General features: G+C 35.4%; 1 protein-coding gene across 1 annotated transcript in view; it reads right to left on the reverse strand.

Annotated features, from left to right (window-relative positions):
• The window catches only part of LOC128885852 (uncharacterized), a 201,126-nt gene that overhangs the window by 164,492 nt on the left and 9,424 nt on the right, over positions 1–27,210 (reverse strand). Inside the window, exon 2 of the mRNA XM_054140167.1 lies at positions 22,857–23,362. Within this exon, the coding sequence (XP_053996142.1) occupies positions 22,857–23,094 (238 nt within the window). The 5' untranslated portion in view covers positions 23,095–23,362. The remainder of the gene's footprint in view (positions 1–22,856; positions 23,363–27,210) is intronic.

Below are 27,210 nucleotides of genomic sequence, written 5' to 3' on the forward strand. Positions count from 1 at the left end.
ATTTCTCTTTATGCGTTGAACTGTCGAAGGAGAAAGGAGCATTTAGAAGAAGATGCGAAAAATCCCTTAACAATTTGATAAAACTATTCTGCCACAGATTAAAAAATTAAAGTCAAATTACGTATTAAACATGCGTCCAAAGATTTATAATAAACTACAATACTTTAATTAAATAATGAATATAATAAAGAAAATTATTCGTTCAACTTCGTCAGCCACCATATATCGATACAGAGTATCGAGATTTCTGAGACAATTCAGCCAGAACTATAAAAGGAGAACAGTGTTATCCACGCAACCCCCTTGAAACAAATAACTGTCGAAGGGTGCCGATGAGGGACGTTGAATGGTCAAAGCGCAATAAACGCTCGAAACTTTGGCATTCGATAGGTTCGTACCCGCGAAACGACACGATTCCCTTCAACAAGAAATGTTTCTGTACTACGTGTTGGCGCACATGTACAGAGCCCGTGCGAGTGTACGCGTACGTTCGCGAGTATAACAAGGGTGGCTCGGAAAATCACCCGATAAAGAGTGAATTCCGATATCTGGGGGCGTTGATTGGCAACTACAACCTCGACGGATCAGAGCGCGGACTAAGAATTCTAATTAAATTCCTTTTATTTTATCGAATTACTGTTCCGTACTTTTTGCTGAAAATTCGGTGAAAAGATCCCAGAGCCGTATTCCTCGCGAAATCCGTTAACGAATTAGGACGGTTCCGATATTCATTGGAACGGGAATTAATCACTGTCACTTCAAATCTTCAGAGAAACTGGTTTTCAGCATTCGTATCGATTCTGGTAGACGTTTAATTAAAAAGTAATTATGCGATTCTCATGGGTTATAATGGTATGTAATAATATATAATCGCCGCAGTTCTTATTATTAAGTATTATTTTTCTAATTTTAATTATGTATTAAGATTTTCTTGGATGTTGAATAAAAGTATGTAAATATAGTGTTTATATATATTTATCGTTAATGAAAAGATAACTGTATTTTATAAATGAAATTCATTGAATTTACTTGTATAAGTGATTTATGAATAAATAATTAAAATAAAAATACTTAACAGAAGAATAACTTTTTGAGTTGTAAAAAGTAGCTCTTTGTTTATATTTTGATCACTTCAGACATCATCAGAAATCAGAAGAGTTATTGACAATAGACGACAACCATTACTATAATTTATCCATGTATCATAACATAATATATTATTTAATAAATGCATCTTACATTAAAAGAAAATATTCACAAAGCATTTATCAAATGAAATTCATTAACAATGAAGGTAATATTCATTGCTAACGAACGCAATACTACCAAGGGAATTTTTTTAAAGTGCAAACTCTAGCGAAACGTTTCCGAGTGGAATTACGCCGTACTTAGCGTTCGACTTAAACAGTAATAGCGTTTGTTTAATCCTATTTCAAGACTATCAAGTGCTTGACAACCTCTGTACGACGAAGCATTAAAACACACCGAGCATAGTCAACGAGGTGCACGTTACAAATGAATGTATACCAAGCGCCTACAACGAAACAGGCGTAGATTTTCACAACTATTCTAACGAATGTGATATATATCCACCGCAAGATACCTTGTGTTATAAAGGGAAACGGTAAAGTAGATTTGCAATATGCAGTGCGCATTTATGCTTATTTACTTGGGAAACATTCGAGTGAAGATGATTCTATGTAAACTGTGTGCTACTACACATTCATGAGAGCCATCGGAGGATTTCGGTAGAATGTTTATATTGTGCATTCAGTATCTGTAAATACAATCACGTTTGTACTATTATACAATCGTGTTCGATAGTTCAAATCGTACACGCTACATTCCTTGCATTATAAAATTGTTAAACAATAAATAGTTTTAAAACTTATATGGTCCAATATTTCGGAAGCTACATATTAGGTTCTCCACACACGAAGCTACCCAAAAGAAACGTAACTGGTTGGTGACAGAAATCACAAACTTTATTCTGTGTAAAGTGTAAACTGTAAAGCGTATTTTCAGAAAAATTCATTTTTATAAATTATGTATTAATGTTAATACATTTTTATTGCAAATGTTAGTTAATTTTCCACGACAATTTGTGTATTTAATTAAAATAGATATTTCTTGTAATTATTTCAAACAAGATTTGTTTATATCTATTGTACACTGTTAAACAACTTCTACTAACTATAAGCACATGAATATTTGATTTTTGAATAAAAAACTATCACAATTGACACTTTCGTTTGATTTGCCCTCATTACTGCCACTTGACGTAGTACAAACGCGTCACATGCAAATAACCCCGCGTCAATAAATCTAGCTCATTTTACTCGCAATTAGGCAATTCAGTTCATGAATAGATGAAAGCTTATGATCTTGTTACAGCTACGTGGACACTAATTCGCAATGCCAATATTTGATCGAAAATACACGTTTTCGCTGGCGGAATATCGCCACTACGTTTCGAATTCATGGATACTCGTATCGCGAAAATCCGAGCGCGGAAACTGCACTCGCTTTCCAAACAGCAGTCGGAAGATGCTTATGGAAAATCTATACAGCGCCAGTACGCACACCTAATCCCCGATCCCTCTCAGCAAAACTGTGTGACGCAACGTAATTCCGCTATATGCAGCGTTGAACAGAAGCCGGTGATATTTTGTTCCGATCGATTCACAGCGAACGTTCAAAACGATGAAGAAAATTTACCAGAATTCCCTGCCAGCTCGCGGATTCGCCAATGGGATGCCAGTGACCTATTTGGCGTTAAATTTTATCACAATATCAAGTTTCACGATGGTTAGAAATTTGTATAGAAGGCGTGTTCCAGTGTCTCGCAACTTATAGGTCACACAAGGTGCATATAGGTTGCGGAATTTAAAAAAATAACACACACATTGGCGTCCACACATTGGAGGATACAAAATTTTTAAATTACCGACATTGTCGTTTAGGGCGAATGCCTTTATTTGTGCACATGAAGAAATACCAGTTTTCCTCGAAAATGAAATTTTAAGTGAAGTGAATTCACGCCAACGGTCGCGAATGTATCAAATATGAAAGTGAAATTTCGACCCTGTTGAGTGACGCGACTATTAGAATTTCCAGAAAAAATTGTCCCGCAGTCAAAGGGTTAATAGTCAAGGGTGAGAAACAGGCGGTGGTTGCAGCTGGTAAATTGACGACGAAACTTTTGAGCCCGCAATATTCATACTGGCAATAAACAGAGGGATTCATGTTAACCATATCTTTCAGTCCGAAACTTGCGCAGTTTCCGAGTAATGCTTTACAACGGTTCGCACTTGGCCCTATATTTTACATTCGCTTCGAACTTTACGTTTTAGCATGCCGCGGAGAAATCGCAAGGAAATTCCCTATTTTCACGGGATATCGACCACCCAGTGGACTTCCAGCATTCGAGTACGTACTTTCGGAATTACTATGCAAATGAAACTGGCATAAACGACAGGGAGTATGGGAAAAGTTCAACTTCACCTTAAGATTTAGAAACGGTTCGCTATTAAGGACTGGTGGATTGATATATATTTTCGAATGACATCTGTGTTATAATATTTTAATATACATATATGTAGAAAAGGGATTGAAACATAAATGAAAGTATTGTAACGTGTATAGGTGCATGTGTCTTATCTTCTGAAAGATACGACATGTATATTGTTGTTGATATTTTATATATTTTTGCATTTGTGCACAATCTCATACATTTCCTTATATTATCATTTACCATTAAAGAAATCCACAAAAGAGAAATTTAGTACCAATATTTAATAACTATTCTATTAATTTTTTTTCGTGTTTTCTTCTTCCGGTTTCTAACTACGTTACATTTGAGAGTTTTCCGTAATTCAGAGTAATGAACATTCTAAAACTGGAAAATGAATAAATTCAGAAATAGACAATGATTTATGATTAATTAGAAGAAACTTCAGTTTTGTTGATTCGAATAACGTCTACATGATTTATGTAATACATAATACATTTAATTTATATTCAATTTATCAAACAAAATTTCGTGGCAATTTGTATTAATTCGCTAATGACTGACGCGAATGTTCACTTCAGAAACGTTTCGGCACAAACGACAAATTGCTGCTCCAATTGAGTTAGCTAAGGAAAATCATTTTCTGTGTACTTGGCGAGTCGTACAATACGAGGATCATGGTATTATTTGCTGACGTCGCCCAAGGATATTCCTCGGAGCTCCTCTCTCACCTACCGTATCTCTTCTCGAGCGACTCCGCCATTTCTATACAGATAGATGTACATCTTTTCTACGCTTATGCGCATTTACTGCGTGCTTTCTGTTTGGTCTATTTCATTCCGTGCATGCTGCTCCGTGAATTCGCGTCCTCGGAAGAGCTAACATTTTAGAATGGGAAATGCATAAGAGCCATCCTCGCAGCGAACCGTAAAAACAAACCGAGACAAAATATTACGTATGTAGGATGGTATTCGTGTCCAGTGCAGCATCTACAATATTTAATTTTTCAATTGAACGTCTTTTAAAATTCTTTTTTTATCATTCACCATCTGGATATACACTGAAATAACGTAATTCCCATCCTTTACATACAGTTTTGCCACATTTGCATCGTTTCATATTACCTCCCATTTGTAATTGCATCGTGAATATGAATTCACTTCCAGAGATTTTCGAATCTCCGAATATTTGCAGAACATTATACAGCTTATTCGCCATAATGATTACAATATTATACCTTCGTTAGACATTTCTGCGTTGGCTCGCATTGGAAAAACCGCTATAGTTATTCAGAAACGTATTTCCTCTTTCAAGCCTTCACTCGTCCGTTAATTAATGGATCTTTTTGTAATGGGCTGACTCGACAGACTGAGATGGGAATGTTAAATTATTTTACTCATAAAATGTGAATAATAATTAATACAAATTTCAAGTAACAAATTTTCTACTTTATAATAATAATATAATATAATTTATATTATTATTCGTATTTTCTTAATCGAATACATTTGTTTTCCCACATTATAACGATTTGTATACATTTCACAGATACTATACTTATATGTAGAATCTTGATTAAATTATTTTATTAAATATAGTTACGTTTGTCTTGCTACAATAACCAAACGTGTGTTTCTAGTTATATCGATACAAAAGAAGCTACGAACATGCCCATGTACATGGCTTTCCACGTACACTTTTGTATTGAACAAAAATTATTTATCACCAAATCGCAAGTTACCTTGCAATTTTCATAAAGATTCGCTTAATAAATTGTTTTTAAAAAAATCCTAATGTCTCGTTTTCAGCGTCCTGAACCGAGTTCACCCCTCTGCACCGAAGCAGAAATTTTTCAAAATTGTAAACGAAGGAAATATAAACGAGGCCAGGTGGTAAATAGAAAAAAGTTTTCCCGTGGCGAGAGCCTGTCGACCTCAGAATCCATGGCCACTGAGAACCACACCGAACACCTGATACGTGGCACGGGCCCATCAGGTAGTCGATTCGAGTTTCTTATTGCTTACCACACCCACGCTGCCTCCCCGTTGCTATCCCTGCGCCATGACATTCTTTCCCTTTTTACTCGCCGTCTGCGACAATGCCGCAAGAAAATCCTGGAGATTTTCTCGGATTTCACCAAACCACGAAGAGAAAGATCTGGAACTTCGAGCATGTCGATTGTGCGACGTCAAGTGTGTTAAACCGAATGGAGAGCCACCCTTCCATGGGTTACTACTGCAATATAATTTCCTTATAAATTGCATCGCCTTCGACATTTTTGCGTTTAAGGGATCTCGATTTCTTACCTCCCTAAGTTTATTCGTTTAATAGAAATACACAAATGATGGATCTGTACTTTAAATCAGCTACCCCTTCGACTCTCAATAATTCTCCAATTATTCGGTGGAGTGTACTATTTGAAAATCTTCGATGTTCTGCAATTAGTGAGTTTATAAAAATATTTTTTGAATTTATTATATAGAAAGCTGTACGATAAAGAGTCAATATATTTTTGGTATGCAATTGAATGTAATATTTAGCAATAATTATGAAGCTCAGTATTTAAACGCTTATTTTAGATATAGAATATATTTCATCGTTTTAGTTTAATAATAAGTTAATTATAATCAATTTCAATTCATTGTATATATAATTGTCTAATATTTAGTGATAAATATGGAGCTTGATATTTAGGCACTCATACTATGTATTTTTATTATTCTATTTCTTACTTGTTTTGAAGTATCCAATTTTATAATCCAATATATAAAACGAAGTCGACACAGCTGCTTGAACTCATTGTCAGGAAGACAGAAACGTCATTAATTAGCGGAAAAAACGGAAGCGCAATTTACAGAATTGCAAGGCAAGCTTTGGTTGTGTTCACCATTTATGTGATTGTTAAATATTACGCAGATAAATTAGAGCAATTCCGCTCGCAATACGACTAAAAGCATTCTTGGACCTTTCTTAAAAGCTTCTTTCTGTTTCATTAAATATTGTTTCTAAAGGCGAATCTACGAGACAGCTTCTACGTGGCTAACGTTAAACTCTCCGTTATTGACACAATCTCTGAAATGAAAAGCTTTATTTGATCATTTCTTCGAGAAACTTTATGTAACTTCCGACTCCTGTCGTGGACAGATAATAATCTGTATGATCGAACTCACTCTTTGGTATACTCGAAACTTTTATTTAGAAAAATATCAGTAAACAATCCTGCGAGTGTAAAATTGTAAAAATGAGACCCCGAGTCAGTATTAGACTTATAATTGTTAAAATTAAAATTAAAATACAAATGTTTAATTTACAAGTTCAAATACATAGAAGAAAGAGTGTAATGAATATATGTAGATAAAATATATTTATCATGTTGGCAACTTTCTTTTAGTGTTTCACCAAGTGTATGGGACACGCATAGTTAATAATTATACGTTCCCTTTAACTAACTGTAAAATATTTTTCAAAATAGGATTTAGAATTTTGTTTTTAGTAAATCACAAATACCAAACTTGTTCATCATAATTGAATTGTTATTAAAAAACAAAATTATAAAGTCCTTTTAGAAATGACAATCCACTGATATTTGTAATATTATATAAACGACAATATTAATAGACGTTAATATTGCTACACTCCTGCGTTGCGTTCTAATTACCAAATAAAAAGTAGGGCGCCTTTTTCATTTGTTAGAACGCGTAGAAGTGCTATTTAAAGGATCAACAAATATTCTTTCATCTCAGAATTATGTAATCTATATGCCACAGGCGATTGTATGGGAAACTAAAGCGAGAGTGAAGTATCGGAAAACGAAAAAACTCGAGAAGTTGGCTTATTGAGGTGCACGAATATATAGGACGCCGAAATGCATTCGTGAACCTGAAACTCCAATAAAATTCTACATATTCACCTTTATTTCTCACTATTTTACAACAGATGGTAGAAGTCGTATCTTTCCTGTCTAATTTTAACTTAAACTTTGTCCTATTTTAGCTACAAATTTACGATGTCTATTATTCTAAAATTCAAGGATGAATACAAGAGGAAAAAATATATAAGAAAGAGAAAAAGAAAGAATTAAAAAAAAAACAATTGAATTCAAGTATATGAATTAAACAAATAATTACATATATAGATCATACGTGTTTCTTTGTTGCTTATTCTATCCGTGTAGTTGTATAAAGACTATTTAACATGAAACAAACAAAATAAATTTTAGCCTTAAATTTTAACCTTTATATTAGCTGTCACCCTGATCTGTTTCAGACGATTCATCTGATAGTGCAACAATTTCCAAAAAAAAGAAATAAGAAATATGGCCTCCCATTATTGTATTAAATTGGAACATCCCATTCGATATCGTACAAACATTTATGGCTTCTGGAGTATCCCACCCTCTTAATTCCGTCGCGCGATGTCTAGACGTCATCGAGAGCTGTCCAACGTTTCGCAGTTTTTACCTCCATGTGCGTGACTGATAATTGAATAATCCTGGAACCGCAATCACGTAATTGCGTGACTAACGGCAGCGCCAGGACGCGGTCACGCTAACCACGATCAACATCAAATTTCATTGGGTGGCATTTAACGAGGCTTACCGGCAGGATTATTCAAATTTCCGTTTGTCCAGAGACGTAACTACCAGAGAGCTCCACAGCAAACTCGAGTGCAAATAAAAGAAAAAGCTGCTAGGGGAGGGAGGGCTGGTGAGACCGATAGAGCGGGTGGAGCAGAACGAGGATGGATTTTGATTAAATTGCTTCGACGCTGGAGCGAGAGGGAGACGAAGAATTTCGCGAGAGAGACAAGCTGACGCGAAGAGCTAAAGACAAGAACGCTAAAAGGGGAAAAACAAATACAGACAGGGGAAGAACGAAAGAAACACCTTTTCGTCGATTTAAAGAAGAGGGTATCGTTTTATTGGGAAAAGACCAGCGAAGAGGGAAACGAAATCTTGCCAGCGACGGTTTTTCAGAAAGCTCATCATCTGCATAGCAATTTAATTTTGCGTAGAACGACGGAACATTCTTTCGAGAAGCATTTTTCTTTCTCTCGGCGGAGACGCGTTTAATGAAAATGTAATGGGGTCGCCTTGGAAGTTTTGTATATGCTTCCTGAAATGATAATTGATCTTGCAAGAAGTGAAATATTGTCAACCCTTCTATGATTAATTTGTACTTTGTGAAACTCAGAATTTTGTATATGTTTAAGGGATGAGGGTGCTTAGTTGAAATATAATTCAGGAATGATCTAACTTGAGAAAAATCGACGTATTAAATTGCTCTCGTTGCGAGGTAAAACCGTACATTCGTTAAGATTCATTAATATTCCAAATGGTAAGTTCAAACCGTCGTAGTCCCCCACAGAGTGTGAAATTACGAGATTATTCTGCTCATAACCTAGCGTCTGCAGTATTTATTGCGCAAAGGATGGTCATGCCTCGCATTCCAATGGAGGAGGAGTTACGTTTACCTTCCAGGAAACTTATGATCGTACCTCCCATCAGTATTCGATAATTTACGTATAATTACGAAAACCTTCCTTTACCTTTCCGATGAAAATTAATCATTTTTCATCAAATCGAATGTCAAGTTGACCCACAGTTTAAAAATAAATGTATGTCTGGTTGCGCAAATAAATAATGTTTTAAAATTTTTGAATAAATACGATGAATTTTTACGGGGGCTACAATTTTTCTTTTTTAATTCCGTCTTTCAGATTACTTAATGGACAATTTACCTTTATGACAAATATCAAACAACGCGTAGCTTAATGGGTCGATGCATTCATCATTCGACACGCGATCGAAATAATTCACAGCAACGTTATACAGTTAATCATCAAACATGCGAATTACTGCAGATCGTTCTCTTGCAATTCGTCGTTCCATTACTCTCTGGTGACGATGTAATAAATTAATTAAAATAAATTGTACATTATAGTTTGCAATGGAAATTGAAACCACCGTGTCTATTATTTAACAGAATACTCATTAATGTGTTTCAAGTAATTACCCTAATTTGCCCCAATGATTTTATTCAGCTACTCGAACGAATGAACTGCAAACTAATTCAATTATCAGAATGTATGTTATGCTTTGGTAAATTTCGTTTCCTAAGGTTGGAGTTCAATTAGTATAAATTGTTACCGAAATTTGTCAATAATTGTTTCAACTGTTACGACTTCATTAACCATCAGCATATCAGAGCCAAATCGACCAAATGTATCCAAAACGCTTCAATAAATATGTTGCAACCGCTGTTTGTAAACGTTCGCAAACATTTTCGTTAATGAATTTCTGAAAAATTTCCATTTTTGTGAAGTATAGTACAATCATTCCAAACATTTCTAACATTCTTGGCAGAGAAAATGAAATTAAAAAATAAAATTAGAAGAATGTAGGTAAGAATTAACATAAGTAGGAGTATATAAAAAAGTAAATGTATAAATCTGTGTGACAGTAAACTTATAAAAAATAACATTAAATCAAACAGCATGCTTACATAATAAATTATAAGCAATTATTAGGCCTTGATATTATATCATATATGTATATAGATATATACATCGTCATATACATATAATATACATCAAGTATAATAATTCATTTCGTCTATAAAAAAAAGTCATTAATATTTCCACCTATACAACAACTTAATCCACTAAATTATTTCCAATAAGTAATGATTCAAATTTCCATTTTTTATTCTCCTTAATAAGTAATCTCATCTCGGTACATAGTTACGTACATTTTGAGATCGCCTATCATACTTAGTTGTTGTTTCTTCGTAAATACCTATCTATAATATTCGCCCTACTTGATCTGTTATGCGCGCGCATATATACCTTTTATCGATAGTAATTGTATCTACAAGGAGAAACGAAGTTCGCCGACCAGTTTCATTTGTACTCAGCAGATTCCCAACTTCTGGGAGGATTTCATGCAGACTGCTCGTTAAAAGTTAATACGGCACCGCTCTACGTGTTTATTTTCAATCTCTTTCTCTTAAGCTCAGTCCCTCCTTCAATTTCTTTCACTCGGCAACGGAGCTTTCCACAACAGTTCCATTGTCGAGGAAGAGTCGTTTTCGGGGGCCGCGTTCCCACGGAGAAGGCAGGGAGGCGCGTTCCACGAGCGGAATTTTAAGCGAGCAGATCCAGGAAATTAGGAAGATTTGATCAGTCGGCCCTGGAATTACAAATAACCTGATTATCGTGGCAAAGGCACACGCCGCGTCGGGACAGTTGCGATTTATACCACCAAATTTCCTTTTTACCCTGTCGGGGCCACCAACGCGCACGTGCGGCCAAGAGAAAGGTCATTAGGTGACTTAAATTGAGCTCCAACAGCACTCTAGCAACTCCGACCTAGTGGGAAGTCCTCGGTTTCCCTCGCCTCAAAAAAAGAGCGCTGAGTGAAATAGGTAGCAACCAAAGAAGTATTTTTAGTTTTTAGAAGAAAGGGAACGAAAGAGAAATACGATCATTCTGAAGACTAATACGCGCTGTTCCTTTGCTCAGGCATATAAAATAATAGTTGGACATATAATTAAATCTCAATAATATTTTGTATTCTGATAACATTAGTACATATATACGATATTCATTTTATCTATTAAAATCGTTTCTTGTTTAATATTTATGTAACATTTCATAATTCGTTATAGAAGCATACTCATAACAAATCTTAAATTTCTAAATATTTATTATTTCTGTTTTTAGGAAAATATTTATATTATTCCGAAAAGTAATTTGAAAAGAAAAGATTTTTTCAAAATTCTAGATCAATACATCCCCTAAAGGAACAAGAAAAATCCCTTTCTTGCTTTTATAGTTTTTACTGCAATTACCTTTCATCGTCACAGGCATGGTGTAAAAACAATGAGTTCATAATTCTTCTATCGTTTGAGATCATTTAGGAAATTCGAAGCTGACAAATAATTGCACCTATGCAGAAACGCTATATCAGCAAAGGAACATAATGGCCTGTAAAGGTATCAGTTTACGTATTGTTCACCTCCATGCTACTGTTGGGAGAGCCAATAAACAGATTGAACGAAGCTCTTTGGGTACACGGATACTCGATATTGGATGAAAATGTACTTCCTTCTCTCAGTAAAATTAAAAAGTTACGGAAGGCCGTTGATAATGGTTTTCTGCACGCGATAATGAATTATCATGCATGGAATTTCGATAAACCAATGGGTTAAAAATGCTTGGAGGTAATAACTTTTCTAATTTGGCCGGTTCAGGTTAAAAAGTGGAAAATTAATTACCACACACAAGTTGTTTAACAAAAAATACAGAGTTAAATATGTATTGAATTATAATATTGTCGTTGGTAACTATATTATTCGATAAGGTTCTGACTGTTTACCTGTCATTTAGAAGAACAAGGAGAATTTTGTGAAAGCTATATTATTATAGTTTATGTAGGTAAGTAATATCGGTGTTATTTAAAATATTTTACTGGTACTTAAAAAATGATGAAAATATGCTCACCTTGATACAGCAGAATGCAATACACGCGATAGATCATTAAATACTATACATCATTATATACTTCTTTCTCGTTCAACGAAACTTTTTAATTCCCCTCTAATAGCTCCCGAGATCCGTATATCCGTCCGAGACAAATGAAGCTCCAAAATTTTCCGCAACATTAACTTTTTCTATGGCTGGACTTGAATTCATTCTTCATTGTCTCGAGTTTCGCGAGTTTCGTTTTTCCACTTTCATCCCCTCAAGTGGAAGTTGCCCTACCGTTGCACTCTGATATACTCCGGATTAATGCAAACGGCTAATGTTATGTTAATGTTCGTCGCAGTGGTATTAGTGGTCCTGCCTTGGATACCGTAAATACGGAACAGAATAATCCGCGTGTTAACCGAGGCTTCCAGTACGAGGCTGCGACCTCCAAGATGGTGGGTGAATCCCAACCTCCTTCGTGACTCAACTTACTTGCACGGAGAGAATGTTGGAAAAGCCGGAGCAAGGGGATGATAACAGAAGCTTAAAATGGTAACCAGGAAATAAAATTGAACTGCGTACAATATCTACCCCTTTTTGCATTTTCACTACCAATACGTATCGCGCCAAATAGATAATAAGATCCGGGAGAATATAAGAAACCAACGGATAGACTAAAAATTTCCTTACTTTTTTCTCCAAAATAGACTTTTAGTCACTATGACAATCATCTTTACAACATTGGGAAAGTTTTCAAAGAAGGTTAAGATTTCAAATGCTTACTAGCATTTCGTACTAGACCTGATAATATTCGAGTAATTTCATATTTTAATAATTTGTAGGAATTCGCGTATTAAGTAATATTAGTAAATTACAGTTTGAATGTTGCTATTGGTAAGATACTATTTTAATATTATTTTATCTAAATTACTATTTGAGTATTATTTTCATGTATTATTATTCATAACTTGATATTTGAATATTACTGTTTTGAATTTTATATATTTATTGCTGAATAATATACGAATTATCCGTATATTATTTCGAATAAATTTGATAGGGTTTATATTCAAATCAAAACGTAGTATTATACATTTCGATAGTTTGAACATGCAAATTGTCTATCGTAATTAATAAATATTTTTCGTATAAAATATTATTATAGAATTAGGATTGTCAACAACAATTATCTGTTGAATTTTATGTACGTATTGCTATTTGGAATAATTGTAAGTATGTTACTTCTAATAAATTTAATTAAAAATATGTCCTAGGCAAAATATGGTATATTTTTATATTTAAACCTCAAAATGTATTATACGGCGTGTACTTAAGTGGAAAATATTTATTGTGTGTAGAGTAGAGGCCATTCTTTTGTTGAAGTGACAAATTCGACGCCATTGCAATATCCTTACTCAAGCTTATTCTAAACGTATTCCTCTCACGTTTGGAAAGTGACTAATATCAAGCAATAATATAAAGCTGTGGATGTACAGACAGCATACCGTATGTGCTAAAGTTTCTCTAAGCTGAAATGTCGGAAGAGTTTCGAATTTAATTCACTTAGTCTCGTCAGTTTGCACGTTTCGCTGGCAACGTTCATGCATTTCTGCAATCGTGGAAATACAAGTAGTCCCTTCGGGTCTAGCCGCTTAATATTTGCAAATTTTCGGCGCCTTCGAGTATCAACATGGACAGTTCCCCTTTTGAAAATTAAAATTAGTAAATATTTGCTGAGTTTCATTACTTCGAATAGTAAATGAGAAGACAGATATAATTGAAATACTCCATAAAGGAATAACTTATTCTTTACATAATATTGTAAATAATATTTTGTTACAGTGTACAGAAAATTCGATCGAATTCCGATATTAACGAATAAATCATTTTAATATTAATATGGAAAAAATAATAATAATCGTTAAAAGTTTTAGAACAAACTTCACAAAATCACAAATATCAAACAAAGCAATGCTTTTGAGCACGCTATGTTTTTAAAATGAATATTTAATCATGTAAACCAAAAATAAATCTACATGTACTGCAACCAAAAATTCGATCGCATTTTAATATCAATGAATAAGTCATTTCAATATTAATAATCGATAAGATATTAAATATCGTTCAACGTGTTTTATATTTTTTGCATCGTTTTTGCAATTTTTTTCTGCTACGCGCCGTCTGTTACGCGTTGATCCTACACCGAGACCGTGTATCGACACCAGGGCGCCAATCGAGGGGCTCGTTACGTTCTCGACAATTAATTACCCTTCGTAAAATTGCGGGACGCCGACGATTTGTCTTCATTGGAGAGGCGACTTATCAGGGTGCACGGCTTACGATACGAGACCAAAAGAAAGAGGCCAACCGTGAAAGGAAGAAGCGACAGGCGGGGATGACGAAGAAGAACAAAAGATCCTGAAGGGGAAAGTAAATTTACGAGGACGTAAAAAGGTGCACGTGCCACTTCGCCGTCCTTCTTCGCGTATCAAATCATCCATCAATTGTTTTATAATATCGCGGCGTCGTTTGTCAATCTTTTTGCCCTGTTCGCGCACTCGATACCGCATATATACGGGCGATATCCTAAGGGATGCAGACGGTAGCCGTCCATGGCGTGGCTCTGGAAACAGCTGCTGGGGAAACCACACGTCCTTCAGGAACTAATCGTTAACCGTTCACGTAGAAAATTGCTCGATCCTTTCCGTTGTTTTTCGGGAGCCCCAAGGTTTTACGTGCAATTGTGTTAGACCAGCAAACCGAGTCAGGTTTCCTACCTACCCTCTTTAATTTCAGCTTTGACTAGTGACAAATCTAGGCTTCAAGTTACTCGCGAAATCGAGGGTGCGAATATGTTGGCAACGAAGAGTGATAACAAAAATTAATATAAACGCATGTATTCAAAAGTGGAATCATTATGTATATTTCGTTTCTTATACGTTGACGTCTTACTTAACGATTCACTTTCAACGACGAATGCGAGTGCAAACCACTTATTTTAGCATACCTGTGGAGTTATCGTAAGATAAGACTAAAATACTTCAATTTTTATTTAATATGTTTATATAAATGTGGACACTATTTTATTTGTGATACAACGGATTAATAAATTAATGATGATAATGGAAAAAAATTTACAAATATTCACTTTAGATAACTAACAATGAAATTAAAAAAGAAATATCAATTTTGCAATTTAATACAAATTATTAAGAAGAGAATTAATAAAGTAACTATCAAATAGATCTAACCCAGCAATAAACAAAACAAGTGTCTAACCTACTATTCTTTTCCTATTATTTCTCTTTATTTTTTATTGATATTAAAGAGCAAATGATGTTTACTAATTGTTCTTTATTTATTTGAATACTGAAATACTATAACATTTTGGCAGGGTTTCGTGTGACCTCAATGTCTTCTTCAAAACTCAGTTTCTCTAAACCTGGAAATTCAACGCTGCAGCTACACCAAATGCAATTTACGTTACAATAGATGTCCACTTGAAACAAGCTGATCGACGAGGTGAGAATTCATTGCAACGTTTTACCCAATGACGGCTGTGTAACACAAACGACTTCTGATTTACAGAACTGTAACTGGACGGCGTATAATAATACTTGGTCGCGTTGGGTTTTACTTTAAAGACTATTACCTGAATGTTTGACGTGAAATCGTGGCGATCGGTCAATCACTGCTTTAATCATTTGCAGATCTGTCACTCAACGTTTCGCAGCACCCAATTGGGATCGATAGATGATAAACACACAATTGAGTTCAACGCACTACTGTGGTTGTTATATTAAAGCAACGTATTCAATCGACCGTTAGTACCAATACGGACAATTAGCTTACTCGAAACGTACCAAATATTCAGTCTAATGAGCCCTTGACTTCGCTAACAAGCAAAATTAGGGAGCTCGAAAATTTCGAAAATGTTGAATCGTTGCGCGCAAGTGGTTCCTAACGGGTCCGTTTTACGTTCCCGTAACATTAATGTTCAAGGGGCTGAAAATACCTCTTCCCAAAAAAACAGACTTTTCATTTTTGTGAAATAGCTGCGACGCTGCGAGGCATGTAGGAAATTATTTAAATAGGAGTTGTAGATTTTTGATTGCTCTAAAACTGTGTGTAAATGAATATCGAAAAATCCATGTTTTTCGATTTACCACGAACAGTCCTACAGTTGAGTGAAAATCACTTGAATCAATTTTATGTATGAATATTTGTATAGAAAGAATATATGTGTGTTTAATGATTTTGATGTATAAAAGAATTTTATACATCGATAAATGTTAAATTAGTCAAATATACTATGTGATTTGTTAGGAATACATTTTATTTGAAATTTGTATTACATATAAATTTCGTATGGTTAAATTTGTATACATTAACTTGTAGAAGCGAGAAATTTCAAATTTTTGTTTTGAATCAGCTTTGAAACACTGCATCTCCATTTTCATTTATTACAAAGGATAAAACTCTTCGCTATCATACAAAAATAATTAGAAAATGTTATTCACTTACTTTCATAAAAATCCTGAGTTTCAGAGGTAAACGACAAAAACTGAAAAATATAGTTTTTGGATCCATACTATATCTCACTCTGAATTCGTTTCTGCAAAATGAGATATTCAAGCTTCACATTTAACTATAATAAGTACCACAATAAAATGTCTATTCAACATTATTGTATTTTTAAAATCCCTGAAGGCACCTAGGTATACGTGCGTTCAGTAGTAACAGTACGTACTGGGTCAGCCATGGAACGTAGCAATATCCAGCAGGAGTGAGACTCGCTGGATTTCGGAACGTTCTCGATCGTTTTATTTAATGTCAGTCATTAGTCAACGAGGAGCCACCACTGGAAATCATAGGGGTGGCGCAGGATTTCCGCGATGTATCTCCTCCTTCCACCACCCTTGCACGGATTCATCGCTACTGAAACGAAATCCGACCGATGACGAGGATAATAAGGACTCGTTAGCCCCCGTGAATCCTTCTCTGGAAGACCGAGTTCGCTTCCCGGCCAAATTCCACCAACTTTTTCCAGCCCGATTGCGCTCGTTTCCGCGCGCCCTGCGAGATCAGCTTTTTAAAATGCCGGTAATTTCCATTTTTAACGAGCCACGCTGGAATCCCCTGGCGCTACGTCAGATTTATCTTCCCGCACTAAACGGCCTGATCGCATAAAGAGAACTAATCGCATGAAACTGTAGGAAAACCGCTGGTAAATTTATCCCGTTTGTTTAAAGAAAATGGCGGACAGATCGAACGAGTTTCACATCGACGACGGGGAGACATAATTGGTTGTAACGTGGGACCCAGCCGATGGTATTAACCTTTTTGGTAGATTTGTTGTGTGTCATTGGTCAAAAATAATCTGGAAAATGTGCATTTTAGAAGACATGGTGAATTGACTTTTTTTTCTTGAAAATGATGGTAATTTCATGCTTTTATTTTATTCTTTGCAATGTGTATGTATGTTTTTGAATAATTTTTTACGAATATTTCCATATTTTTGAGAAAATTAAAAATAGTTATTTTTAATAAAGAAGATAAGTTTACTGTACGCACATATATATTTTAATCAGGTAAGATAAATGGAAAGCTTAGAATACTTTTCTTATTTAAATAAAGCTGAAAACTTGAACGAGAATTTGATTAAATATACACAAATTAAAAATATTTCTTACGTTTTCCAAAAAGCGATACACAAATAAAATTCAAGTAGTAATTCCTACGATAAAGTAGACAGCTTTAAAAATTTCAATTTTGCTTAATGGGGAGTAAATATAATTAATTTCTAAATTCCTATATATTCCTAAAACCAATCTCAGTATCTATCGTTAATTGGTTATTAATTATAAACACGTGCACTATGTATACCTATATACACATAACCATCAGCTATATGCTAAGCATAGCATGAATAATGGCTTCGCAGAATTAGAAGGAACTTAAGAAGTTTGCATATTAAAGTTTCTAATTGAATTACGAACTTATGAATCAGAAACTTATGCCTCCTCGTTGCCGTGCTTCTTTAGTTATAGCAGATAAAGTGAATCATAAAAGTATAACGATTTTTAGTTAGTAGGCAAATGATTAAAAACAAGGTTATATTCTTCTGAAAAAAATATAGCAGAATATTCAAATTGTATTCGAAATGTATATAATAGTGCATATAAAAATAATAAATACCTTCTTTGATATTTTTTAGGTAGTCTCTAAATATTTAAAATTGACTCAACAATAATAGTCGCACATAGTTTTTTTTTATTTGCTTGTATAGGTTGGTTAGCATATCAAATTCAATTCTAAAAGTCTTCAGAGAAACAATATCTAAAAAAAATCAATTTTTTCTTTTTGTGAAGACAGAGTACCCATTTCATTGCTTTTTAAAGCTTTATTTAATCCTACACACGTGTCTGGCTTTTCGGTTGATGTCTTTCTTCGACCGTTGCTTCGAGAATTCCACCCGTGTCGGTATGTCAATCCGTCTAGATGAAACGACGAGAGAAAAATAAAACAATACCGATCAGGACGAGACCCAGATTCCCGAGGAGTACAGGAAGACTGGATGGAGGCGCGACTGACGTCTCACTCTCAACTTTTGCGAACTGACCCTTCTCCGTTTTTCTTCCATTCATCGAAACTAGATCTCAGCTCTAAGGATCACGAAAAAGATAACGGCAGAGTCAAATACGAAACTTTTGGTCCCCAGCCGGCAAGATTAACTAAAGTTTCCAGCATGTCGCAAAAGGAATTGGGCGCGTGGACACGAGAAATATCCCCAGATGTCTATTCAGAAAAGTCTTCATTGTTTGTGAAATTGATTTTTTTCACAATGAGGAATACTGGGATCGATTACAGTTTGTTACTCAAACGTCTAATCAATAAACTGCGTATTTATACTAAAAGAGAATAGCCTACATATAACGAACAGGTACGCATACTTATTAAAAACGAAATATTAATATCATTATACTAATTAATAAACCATATATGACACACATTAAATATGTTTCGTACTCCTTCCATGTTAGTGTATCATATCGTAAATGCATCAATTTCCCGGTCTATTAATTAATAATACAACTGCCAATAAATCATTTGGTTTTCAGTTGAAATAGGGTCACTGGTGATACAACTATAGAAATGTATTTGTCCGTGATTAATAACTACAGTTAATGATTGGATTCAGATTTTAACTGGTGAAAAAATTGTCAACGTAATATGATAGAATTTCGAGAATTTATGAAAGAATAAATCGTCAATTGTGGATAGAAAATATTTTTCATACCGAACACCATTAATGCAAAAATGCCAATTTCCTTTCGGACCATACAATGGCCTGCAAAAGTTTTTTGGCAATTCATTGTTCCACTTGCTCTACAGAGGAAAAATAATCCATGGGAAATAAAATGAAATAAATGTTTCGGTTTGGTACTTCAACAATATAGATTAATTTAGTTCATTCTACTTCGTTATATTGGTAACTCTCGCACAACCCAGAAACCTGTTATGCAAAATTAAGGTTTGCGTTCCAAATATTTTTCTCTGAAATAAAATGTACGATATGTATATTTTCAAAAAAAGTTACAAAATAAATATTAATTCATAGAAATGGACAAAAATACAATTTCACGTAACGTGCATGCATTTTTTCATTTCACTACGTCATTATAAAACGGAAATATTCAACTTATTTTAACGTGGACCACCGTTTTTCTGAATTTCATTTCGTTGATGAAACTTCCTTCGCATAACTTTCATAGTTGGATTCAATACTAGTTATTATTCGATTATTTTAGTTATATTTCAATTAACAGAAATTTATTTTTTCTATTCTCGGCCAACAAAATAACTTTTGTGTCATGGTAGATCAATTGGAACATACTCAGTTACAAATAAGATCATTACATTTCCTAATAGAAAGTACACTAATGAACAGTCTCAGTATTCATAAACATATTCTTATTTTGAATATGTCAAATTATTGTTCAAAGTAAAACACAAATCTCTTCCATTATGCCAGACATCAAATATGCACATTTATCACGAAGCCTTTCTTCGTATATTTAACTGACCCACGATCGCTACATTCGTCTCAGTTACCTTTACACATCCCCAATGTCCCGAGGAACCTATTTCTTCCTCGCGGGCTTCAATAATTAGACCAACGACATGCGTTCGTCGCTACAAATTACAAAAACGCGCTCGTAAACTAGTAAAATTGTCCCGCAACAAAATTAGAGCGGTAAACGCCGCTATTGTCCCTTCAGTCATCCCAGACGAAGCCTAGTTAGTACCCACGGCACAAGAACGACCAGAATTTCGCAAACGAAGCAATGCAACGTCGACACATGGACGTCTTCGCGTGTAGCCGCGCGTGGCGACGTAGAAATCTTACGGTGCACGAACGAAGGGACGAAACAGAAGCGAAACAGGGACAGGAGATGGCGGGGAACACGTAGAGGCGACCTAGAGAAGAAATAAAAGTCGAAAGCTGGGAACGAGCTCGCGAGACGAGACGGCAAGGAGAAATAAAAAGAAATTGTCATCGTCCGGGTGGTTGCAACCACCCATGTAACCGTACCCCTTACCCCTTGAGCTTTCCTCCGCCCCGCTTTACAGCCACTGTCATTTGTTTTTACGTTCGCTCCATGCCGTTCCTGAAAATCCTTCGCCTGTCGTGAACGCCGTTCGCCCCTCCTTGTCCTGCGAGATTTTCGTCGTGGAATAGAGAGACACGGCTCCCGTCGAGAGAAGTTCAAACGCGCTGGCAATCTTCTGGATACCACCCTCTCGAACCCCGCCTATCCGACACTTGGAACAAGAAGGGCGCGCAAAGCTGACAGAAAATTTCGAAGTCTCTAGATAAAGGTGTTCCCCGGTCTGTTGGAGTTTGTTTGACACGGGGGAAGGGTAGTAGGTGCGGGGCGGGGGCCATACTTTTCTCGAAGAGCGGGAAAGCCTCGGGCCCGCTGTTTTCGATATTTGTCGATGTGTGTTGAACTTGCCGGAGAAAGTTTTCAGATGAAATTCTGTTCAACTGCAAGATCAACCGAGGATCTCGAGCGGAATTAACCCCTCTGGGTATTGACTTTGAGAAAATGTCTGCTAGACATCTGTACGTAGGAACTCGCCGGTAACGTTGGATTATTTACTAAGAAGGATTAATAATACGGTCATGTTTTTTCAAACTTTCTGCGGCTCGAACTTTTCCGACGTTGATGATTGAAGCTGCGGGTATAATCTGTTTTCACGGGGGCGGAACGAGAGTACTGTTCATTTAGATTAGGCGGGGAAACACGGTCGTTGCGCTATCTAATTCCTCGGATGTTTCGTTTAACCGTTCGTTGGACGAGGTCGGTGACGTAGTTGGAAATTTATCCAAAGGGAGGTGTAACTAAAAATTAACTCGCTCCACTGTGTCGCGATTCAATCTCGCTTGTATCTGCAAGCTTTTTATATTAAAGGTACGCAATTAGCACAAAGTAATAACGCATAACATAAAATTATCTAAATTATAAACGCTACCGTTAATCGGTATTGCCGAAGACGACTCGACGTCGTCATCCGAATTCTAGCGATCATGCATGATTCGTAGAATGATTATGCCATGCGCAATCATTCTGGCACACATACACGAACACACAATTTACACACGCATGCATGCATGTATTCTTTAATTTAAAATATATTTTACGAGGTTTCCGTAAAAATATCGTTGTTTTGATTTACTAACATGTTTATTTGGCGCTATACTTGGCGTTTTTTAAATAAATTACTCTTGTTAATAACTTAGGCCTTAACGGTTGATTGGTATTCGAAGTGCACCATGCGAGTGAAGATGGCGATCATCCCGCAAAGATTGTGATTCGTTTTAATGTTTATTTTCGATCATCCTTGGAAATCCAATTTTGTTTTTAGATCACAGAGGCGAGACGGAGAGAAATATTCTTCTCTGAGACGACTCGAGCAGTTTCGCGACAGTTTCGCAGCTTTCGTTGAAGCACGGAGATTTTACAAAAGGACGAAGGTGATGAAGAATCTTCAACTCTTGGATAGTGGTTTTCTGCTTGAACTTCACGAAAAAGTTTCAAAGGAAATAAAGGAGAAACTGGAAGATTATTCCCAAGAAAAGACGTCGGAGGAAAGTGGAAGCTGAAGACGATAAAGACAGTATCGCGTATTAATTTTGCCAGACTATTTAATTAGCAAGGGCTAAGTAGAGAAGATAAGAATTTAATGAATAGAGATAGCCATGTAATCTTAACAGTTTTCATCTCCCTTCATATCCAACTCTCTACTATAACTTTTCGTTCCTCGGAAGAACAACGAAACCAACTGAAATCTTCACACCAAAAATGCTACAGTTGTTTCGTTAACAAAGGTGGTTTTCCTTCGTTCTTACTTTCTCATTAACATAGTACTGTATATGTTTGGTTATAGTAAAACAATTTTTATTTTGATAAGATTAACTTCAGTTATCCCATTCAAGGTGTATCGAAATAAAAATATTTGTATTGCAATAATAATGATGAAAAGAATAATTTCTATAGTATCTTCAGTTTCGTGACAGTGTTAAGTTGTCATAATAACATTACCTAGTCTCATTTGTTCAAACGTACCCTAAATATGTTTCGTTTTTATTTCATTCGTCTATGTAGTATACTATGTATTTTAAAAAAGTTTATTCACAAGAAATTTTTGTCCGATACATTTATGTCAAATACATTAAAATTGATAAATTTTAAAATACTAGAAATATTAAAAATGTAAAAGATACGATGCACCAAAGCGGTCCAAGACTTTTCATTTGTCTATACTACCAACCCTCCATTGTGTAAATTAAATGACCGTTCGTACTCACGGAGTGTTACGTTGGCAGGCTTCACGATTTGTGGACAGACCCTGAAGAGACCCAGCTTGAAGCGTACACTCACGATATTCGCGTAACTGCGCGGCAAATACGGAAGTTGCAACTTCTCCTCGGTGTGAAGCCATGCAGGGCCTAAAAGCGCCGTGCCGAGAGCCGCGAGCGCCGCGATGCCGCAAACGACGCCGCACCTGGTCAGTCTGATGCCACCAGGACCACCCGAGCAGCACATCTTTGTCTCTGTGATTCCTCGCTTTCCTCACGAAGACATACTTCGATATACGAGGAATCACCTCGCCGATTTTAACAGTTCGCACCTTTCGTCTCGACAGAAAACCTTCCGCGAACTTCGACACATTATCGTGCGATTCGATCACGAATTCCGCGTTGCCTTTCTGCACATTGTCTTTCCTTTCTCCCTTGGAGCGTCAGTGCGCGCTTGGAGCTCCAAATATCCGTGGTTGGGAGACCTCGAGTCCAGGAATCTCTGGTTAACCACCCTGAAAAGAAGATAAGAATGTTTATGAGATTTAGCCAATTTTCAATCTACGAATTATTAACCCTTTGGACTCCAAGTGATTAGGATGTAAGTTGGTAGTCTACTTCACGGAATTTTTTCTTAGATTTCTAGTGGAATAGGGACGAGAAAGTCTTGGCAATTTGTTGAATTGTAAGGCTTGTCTCGAAATTGAAATTTGTATTTACGAAACAGATGCGTACATAAATTAATATGGTTTCATGGAAATATTATATTTTTATTATTGTTTACATTAGAGTGGCTTGGAAGTCCAAAGGGATTCCACTAGAACAACAATATGTATCAACTTAATTTTCCTTTCTGAATCAATCTTTAAACAAAGACTTTAATTGTTATCAATACATTAATTTTTACTTAGTTCTACGTACATGTTTATGCAATTTATACAATCAACAATTATTATTCAAATTTGATTCTTTGAAACTATCAAATAATTGGCGACCAACTTTCAATTAAAAAAAAAAAAGACACGTCTTCTCAATTTCCCGATCAATTGATTGTCAACGAAATTGAGTACTCGAAAGTATCGACGCACGAAAACAGCGATTTGTACTTTCATCGAACATCTACTCTCGATTTTCACGAGATATTTACACACAGGGTGTTTCAGGCCCTGTAGCTATTTGTCAGTTGACTAGCGATAGTGTCATTTCCCTTCGATGAAAGCGAGTAATCCGACCTCGATAAGCGAGATATCGAGGTACCATGGAGTTTGACTTTATCGAGACACTCTGGAGAATTCTTGTATCCGTCGCGTGCTGCGGCGGTTTAATTCGCAACGAGAATTCTCGTTGTTCTACAGTTTCAACTTCCCGCGCCAACATACAACTTGATATCGTGAATAAATAATTTATAGACACCTGTCTGGTAACGGAAGAACTTGTTCCGCCGTTGTACGATGTAAAAATTATGATATTTTCGAGACCATTAAACATTGTTTATACGTACAGAGTACTTCTTCGGAAAATTTATTGCAGTTATATGTTACACTTAGTACTGTATTAAAAAACAAGAATGTGAGTTAATTAATATAAATAAAAGACAGATGAAATTATAAATGTACAGTTTTCAGTTTCAGTTTAGTACAAAACTGAAAGAGACTACTTTATTCTTCGACTATTTGATAATTATCGAACAAAAGTTCTAACTGATTATTATTGCCTTTTTACATTCCTTATTCTTGAATATTTGATTCATGAATAATAAACAAGAATAGGATTCCTGTTACCGCCTTTTTTTTTAACCGCCTTTTATCAGGACTGAATAAAAATTAGAACGATATTGGAGATATAAATGAGGCTGCCCCAGGAGATGAAATTGATCATTCAAATTATGTAACTTATTGCATTATTAAAAGTTATACAAAACTTTTTAACGATGGCGTTCTGAAGTTTCATAATGAATTCCGAAGTGCAATCGATATCTATAATTTAAAGGTAATAGGAAACTTGGATTTCACTTTATCTTAAGAGGACAAAATTCTGAATAATATCAATTGAATATTTTATAACCGTCGTAAACTTTTCACGTTAACGAATCCCTCTGCAATAGTGATTGTCCGCAACAAAAAATTCAAAAACTAATTGATCAAGAGAGTTAAACGTGATTAAATAAGTACATATGAAGAAGATATGAACCAGAATATTATTACGAGGCTGTGGAAGATTATACATTTACGGCAACTGGAAATATGAACAAATGTACGAGGTAAATGTACAATATTATGTACAGCTCGAGGAAAATTACAAGATGGATGAAACACTAATGAAACACTGTTTATCGTTTTCGAAACTGTCAATGGATTAGACAAGGGATAGTGGGACCAATTGTGTAGCGGATCAACGACATCGCTAATTTTACAGGCTAAGCTAGTTTTACGGATGCTGGTGTCGAAGCAACGGATGTTCCGAAACGAACGCGCGCGGAATTCGCTGACTGCGAAACAGATCAGACCGACAGCCACCTAGGCAGATGAAAAAAAAGGAATGAAAGAACTACGCTGTGAATTTGTGTTAAATGGCCAGCAGTACTAACGATCGCGGCCGACCACTTCATGACTGGCATATGTGCACCAGATTCTGCTCGACGATTTCACAAAATGTTTCTAAAATGTTTGGCCAACGGTTACCGGTATCTTTAATTAATTACACCGATGAAACCATATTTCTAAATCGAATAAATGAAACAAGAAACATTACATCGTCGGCAATAATTCTTCAGTAAAATAAATAAAATAAAATCTGAATAGTCTCACCTTTCTTAGCTTCTTACAATTTTCGTATGTATAACTCAAAAATATCTACAAAAATATGCATTTAGGAAGATCTTTATTAAAATTAACATGTTTGTCTTGAGAATAAAAATAACTTGCCTTAGTTCAGTCACAGATTTTGTCATCACAAGTCTATTATATCATTATTAAAATACCTTTTAGCAATCGTAAGTTGATGACATAGAGAAATATGATACTTTACCTCAAATAGAATTAACCTATCATTTGTTTTATTATTTTTTCTTAACGTATGTATATTTTAAAACTAGACTTTAGACAATTTTCTGTGTTCTCTATTCATCCTGTTTTTCCCTCCGAATAACTAGTATTCGCTATCGATTTTAAATATCAAAAAAAGCATCTAAATCTGTTCTGTCAGCAGATCAATTTTCATCGGAGCAAATCGTTCGGGTCAGGTGAGAGGAATGAAATTTTTGCGCGCGAACGTGAGCAGAGAAAACCGTTCCACAACGACGAGAAATTGTATAACGCGAAAGGATATCAACACGAAAAGCGTGAAACACGTTTTAAGCTGCCCATGAATGCTCTGTCTCGGCTATATGGAAAACGCTGCCTCGTTTTAGTGATTGTTTTTGTAAATTAAGGTACGTAATTATTCGAGTCTCCGTAATGTATAATTGCGTTTAGAGAGAAAATTCTTGTATACGGAGAAAAGACGGGTGAGCTACAAACACTTCAGGAAAATGAATAACCGTTCTTCAACTCTTTCGCTTTTCATTGGAAACCACAAGGAAGTCGCGGCAAACGAGAATTTTTCTACAATGTACATTGCGCCTTAAGGGGTAAGAAATACTTACGAGGTCTTAAAAGGGCACTTCTTCACGAATTTTTATCTATTCTCAGTTGATATATATTATAATCAGTGTTTTTCTATTCGAAAGATATATGCTTGAAGATATAATACACAAATTTTCATCAAAAAATGTACAAAAATCTTAAAGATATGAGCGATCTAACCAAGGATCTTCAAAGAAACATGGCTCACAGTGAACAGTATTACACAAAACTGGATTATCTGAAATTAAAAATTTTAATTGATTTCTTTAAAATAATATATTAAAACTAGTACTTGTTCGTAGTTAAAAAAGAAATATTGACCTTTAGATCACTAGATACTCAAATGGGCAAATTAAATTATACATACTCTAATTACGTTTCTAAGGTACCTACCCTAATTTTTGTAAATGGAATTCGACCAAGAACAATAAGAAACAAGAGTAATCTAATAACTTTTCCGAGAGAAAACGGCAAAGGTATCCACTAGCGATACTTCCAGCCGAATTTATTTTCACATTTACATCGAGTGAAATATCTGAGAAATAAATCGTCGTTCGAAACTGTCACCGTTCCCCGTCGCATTTCAAACGACGTCAGGTTTCGATGCTGAACAGAATCGCCTCACTGGCCGCCGTATTTTTCACTCTCGGCGTAATTTTACGACACAATGAAACCACAGCTCGCACGCCGTACTGACCTGACGTTTGAACGACGTATATACAGGAGAAATAAAGCTTTTC

Source organism: Hylaeus anthracinus, unplaced genomic scaffold, assembly GCF_026225885.1.
Source record: "Hylaeus anthracinus isolate JK02 unplaced genomic scaffold, UHH_iyHylAnth1.0_haploid 11982, whole genome shotgun sequence".
Classification (NCBI taxonomy): domain Eukaryota; kingdom Metazoa; phylum Arthropoda; class Insecta; order Hymenoptera; family Colletidae; genus Hylaeus; species Hylaeus anthracinus.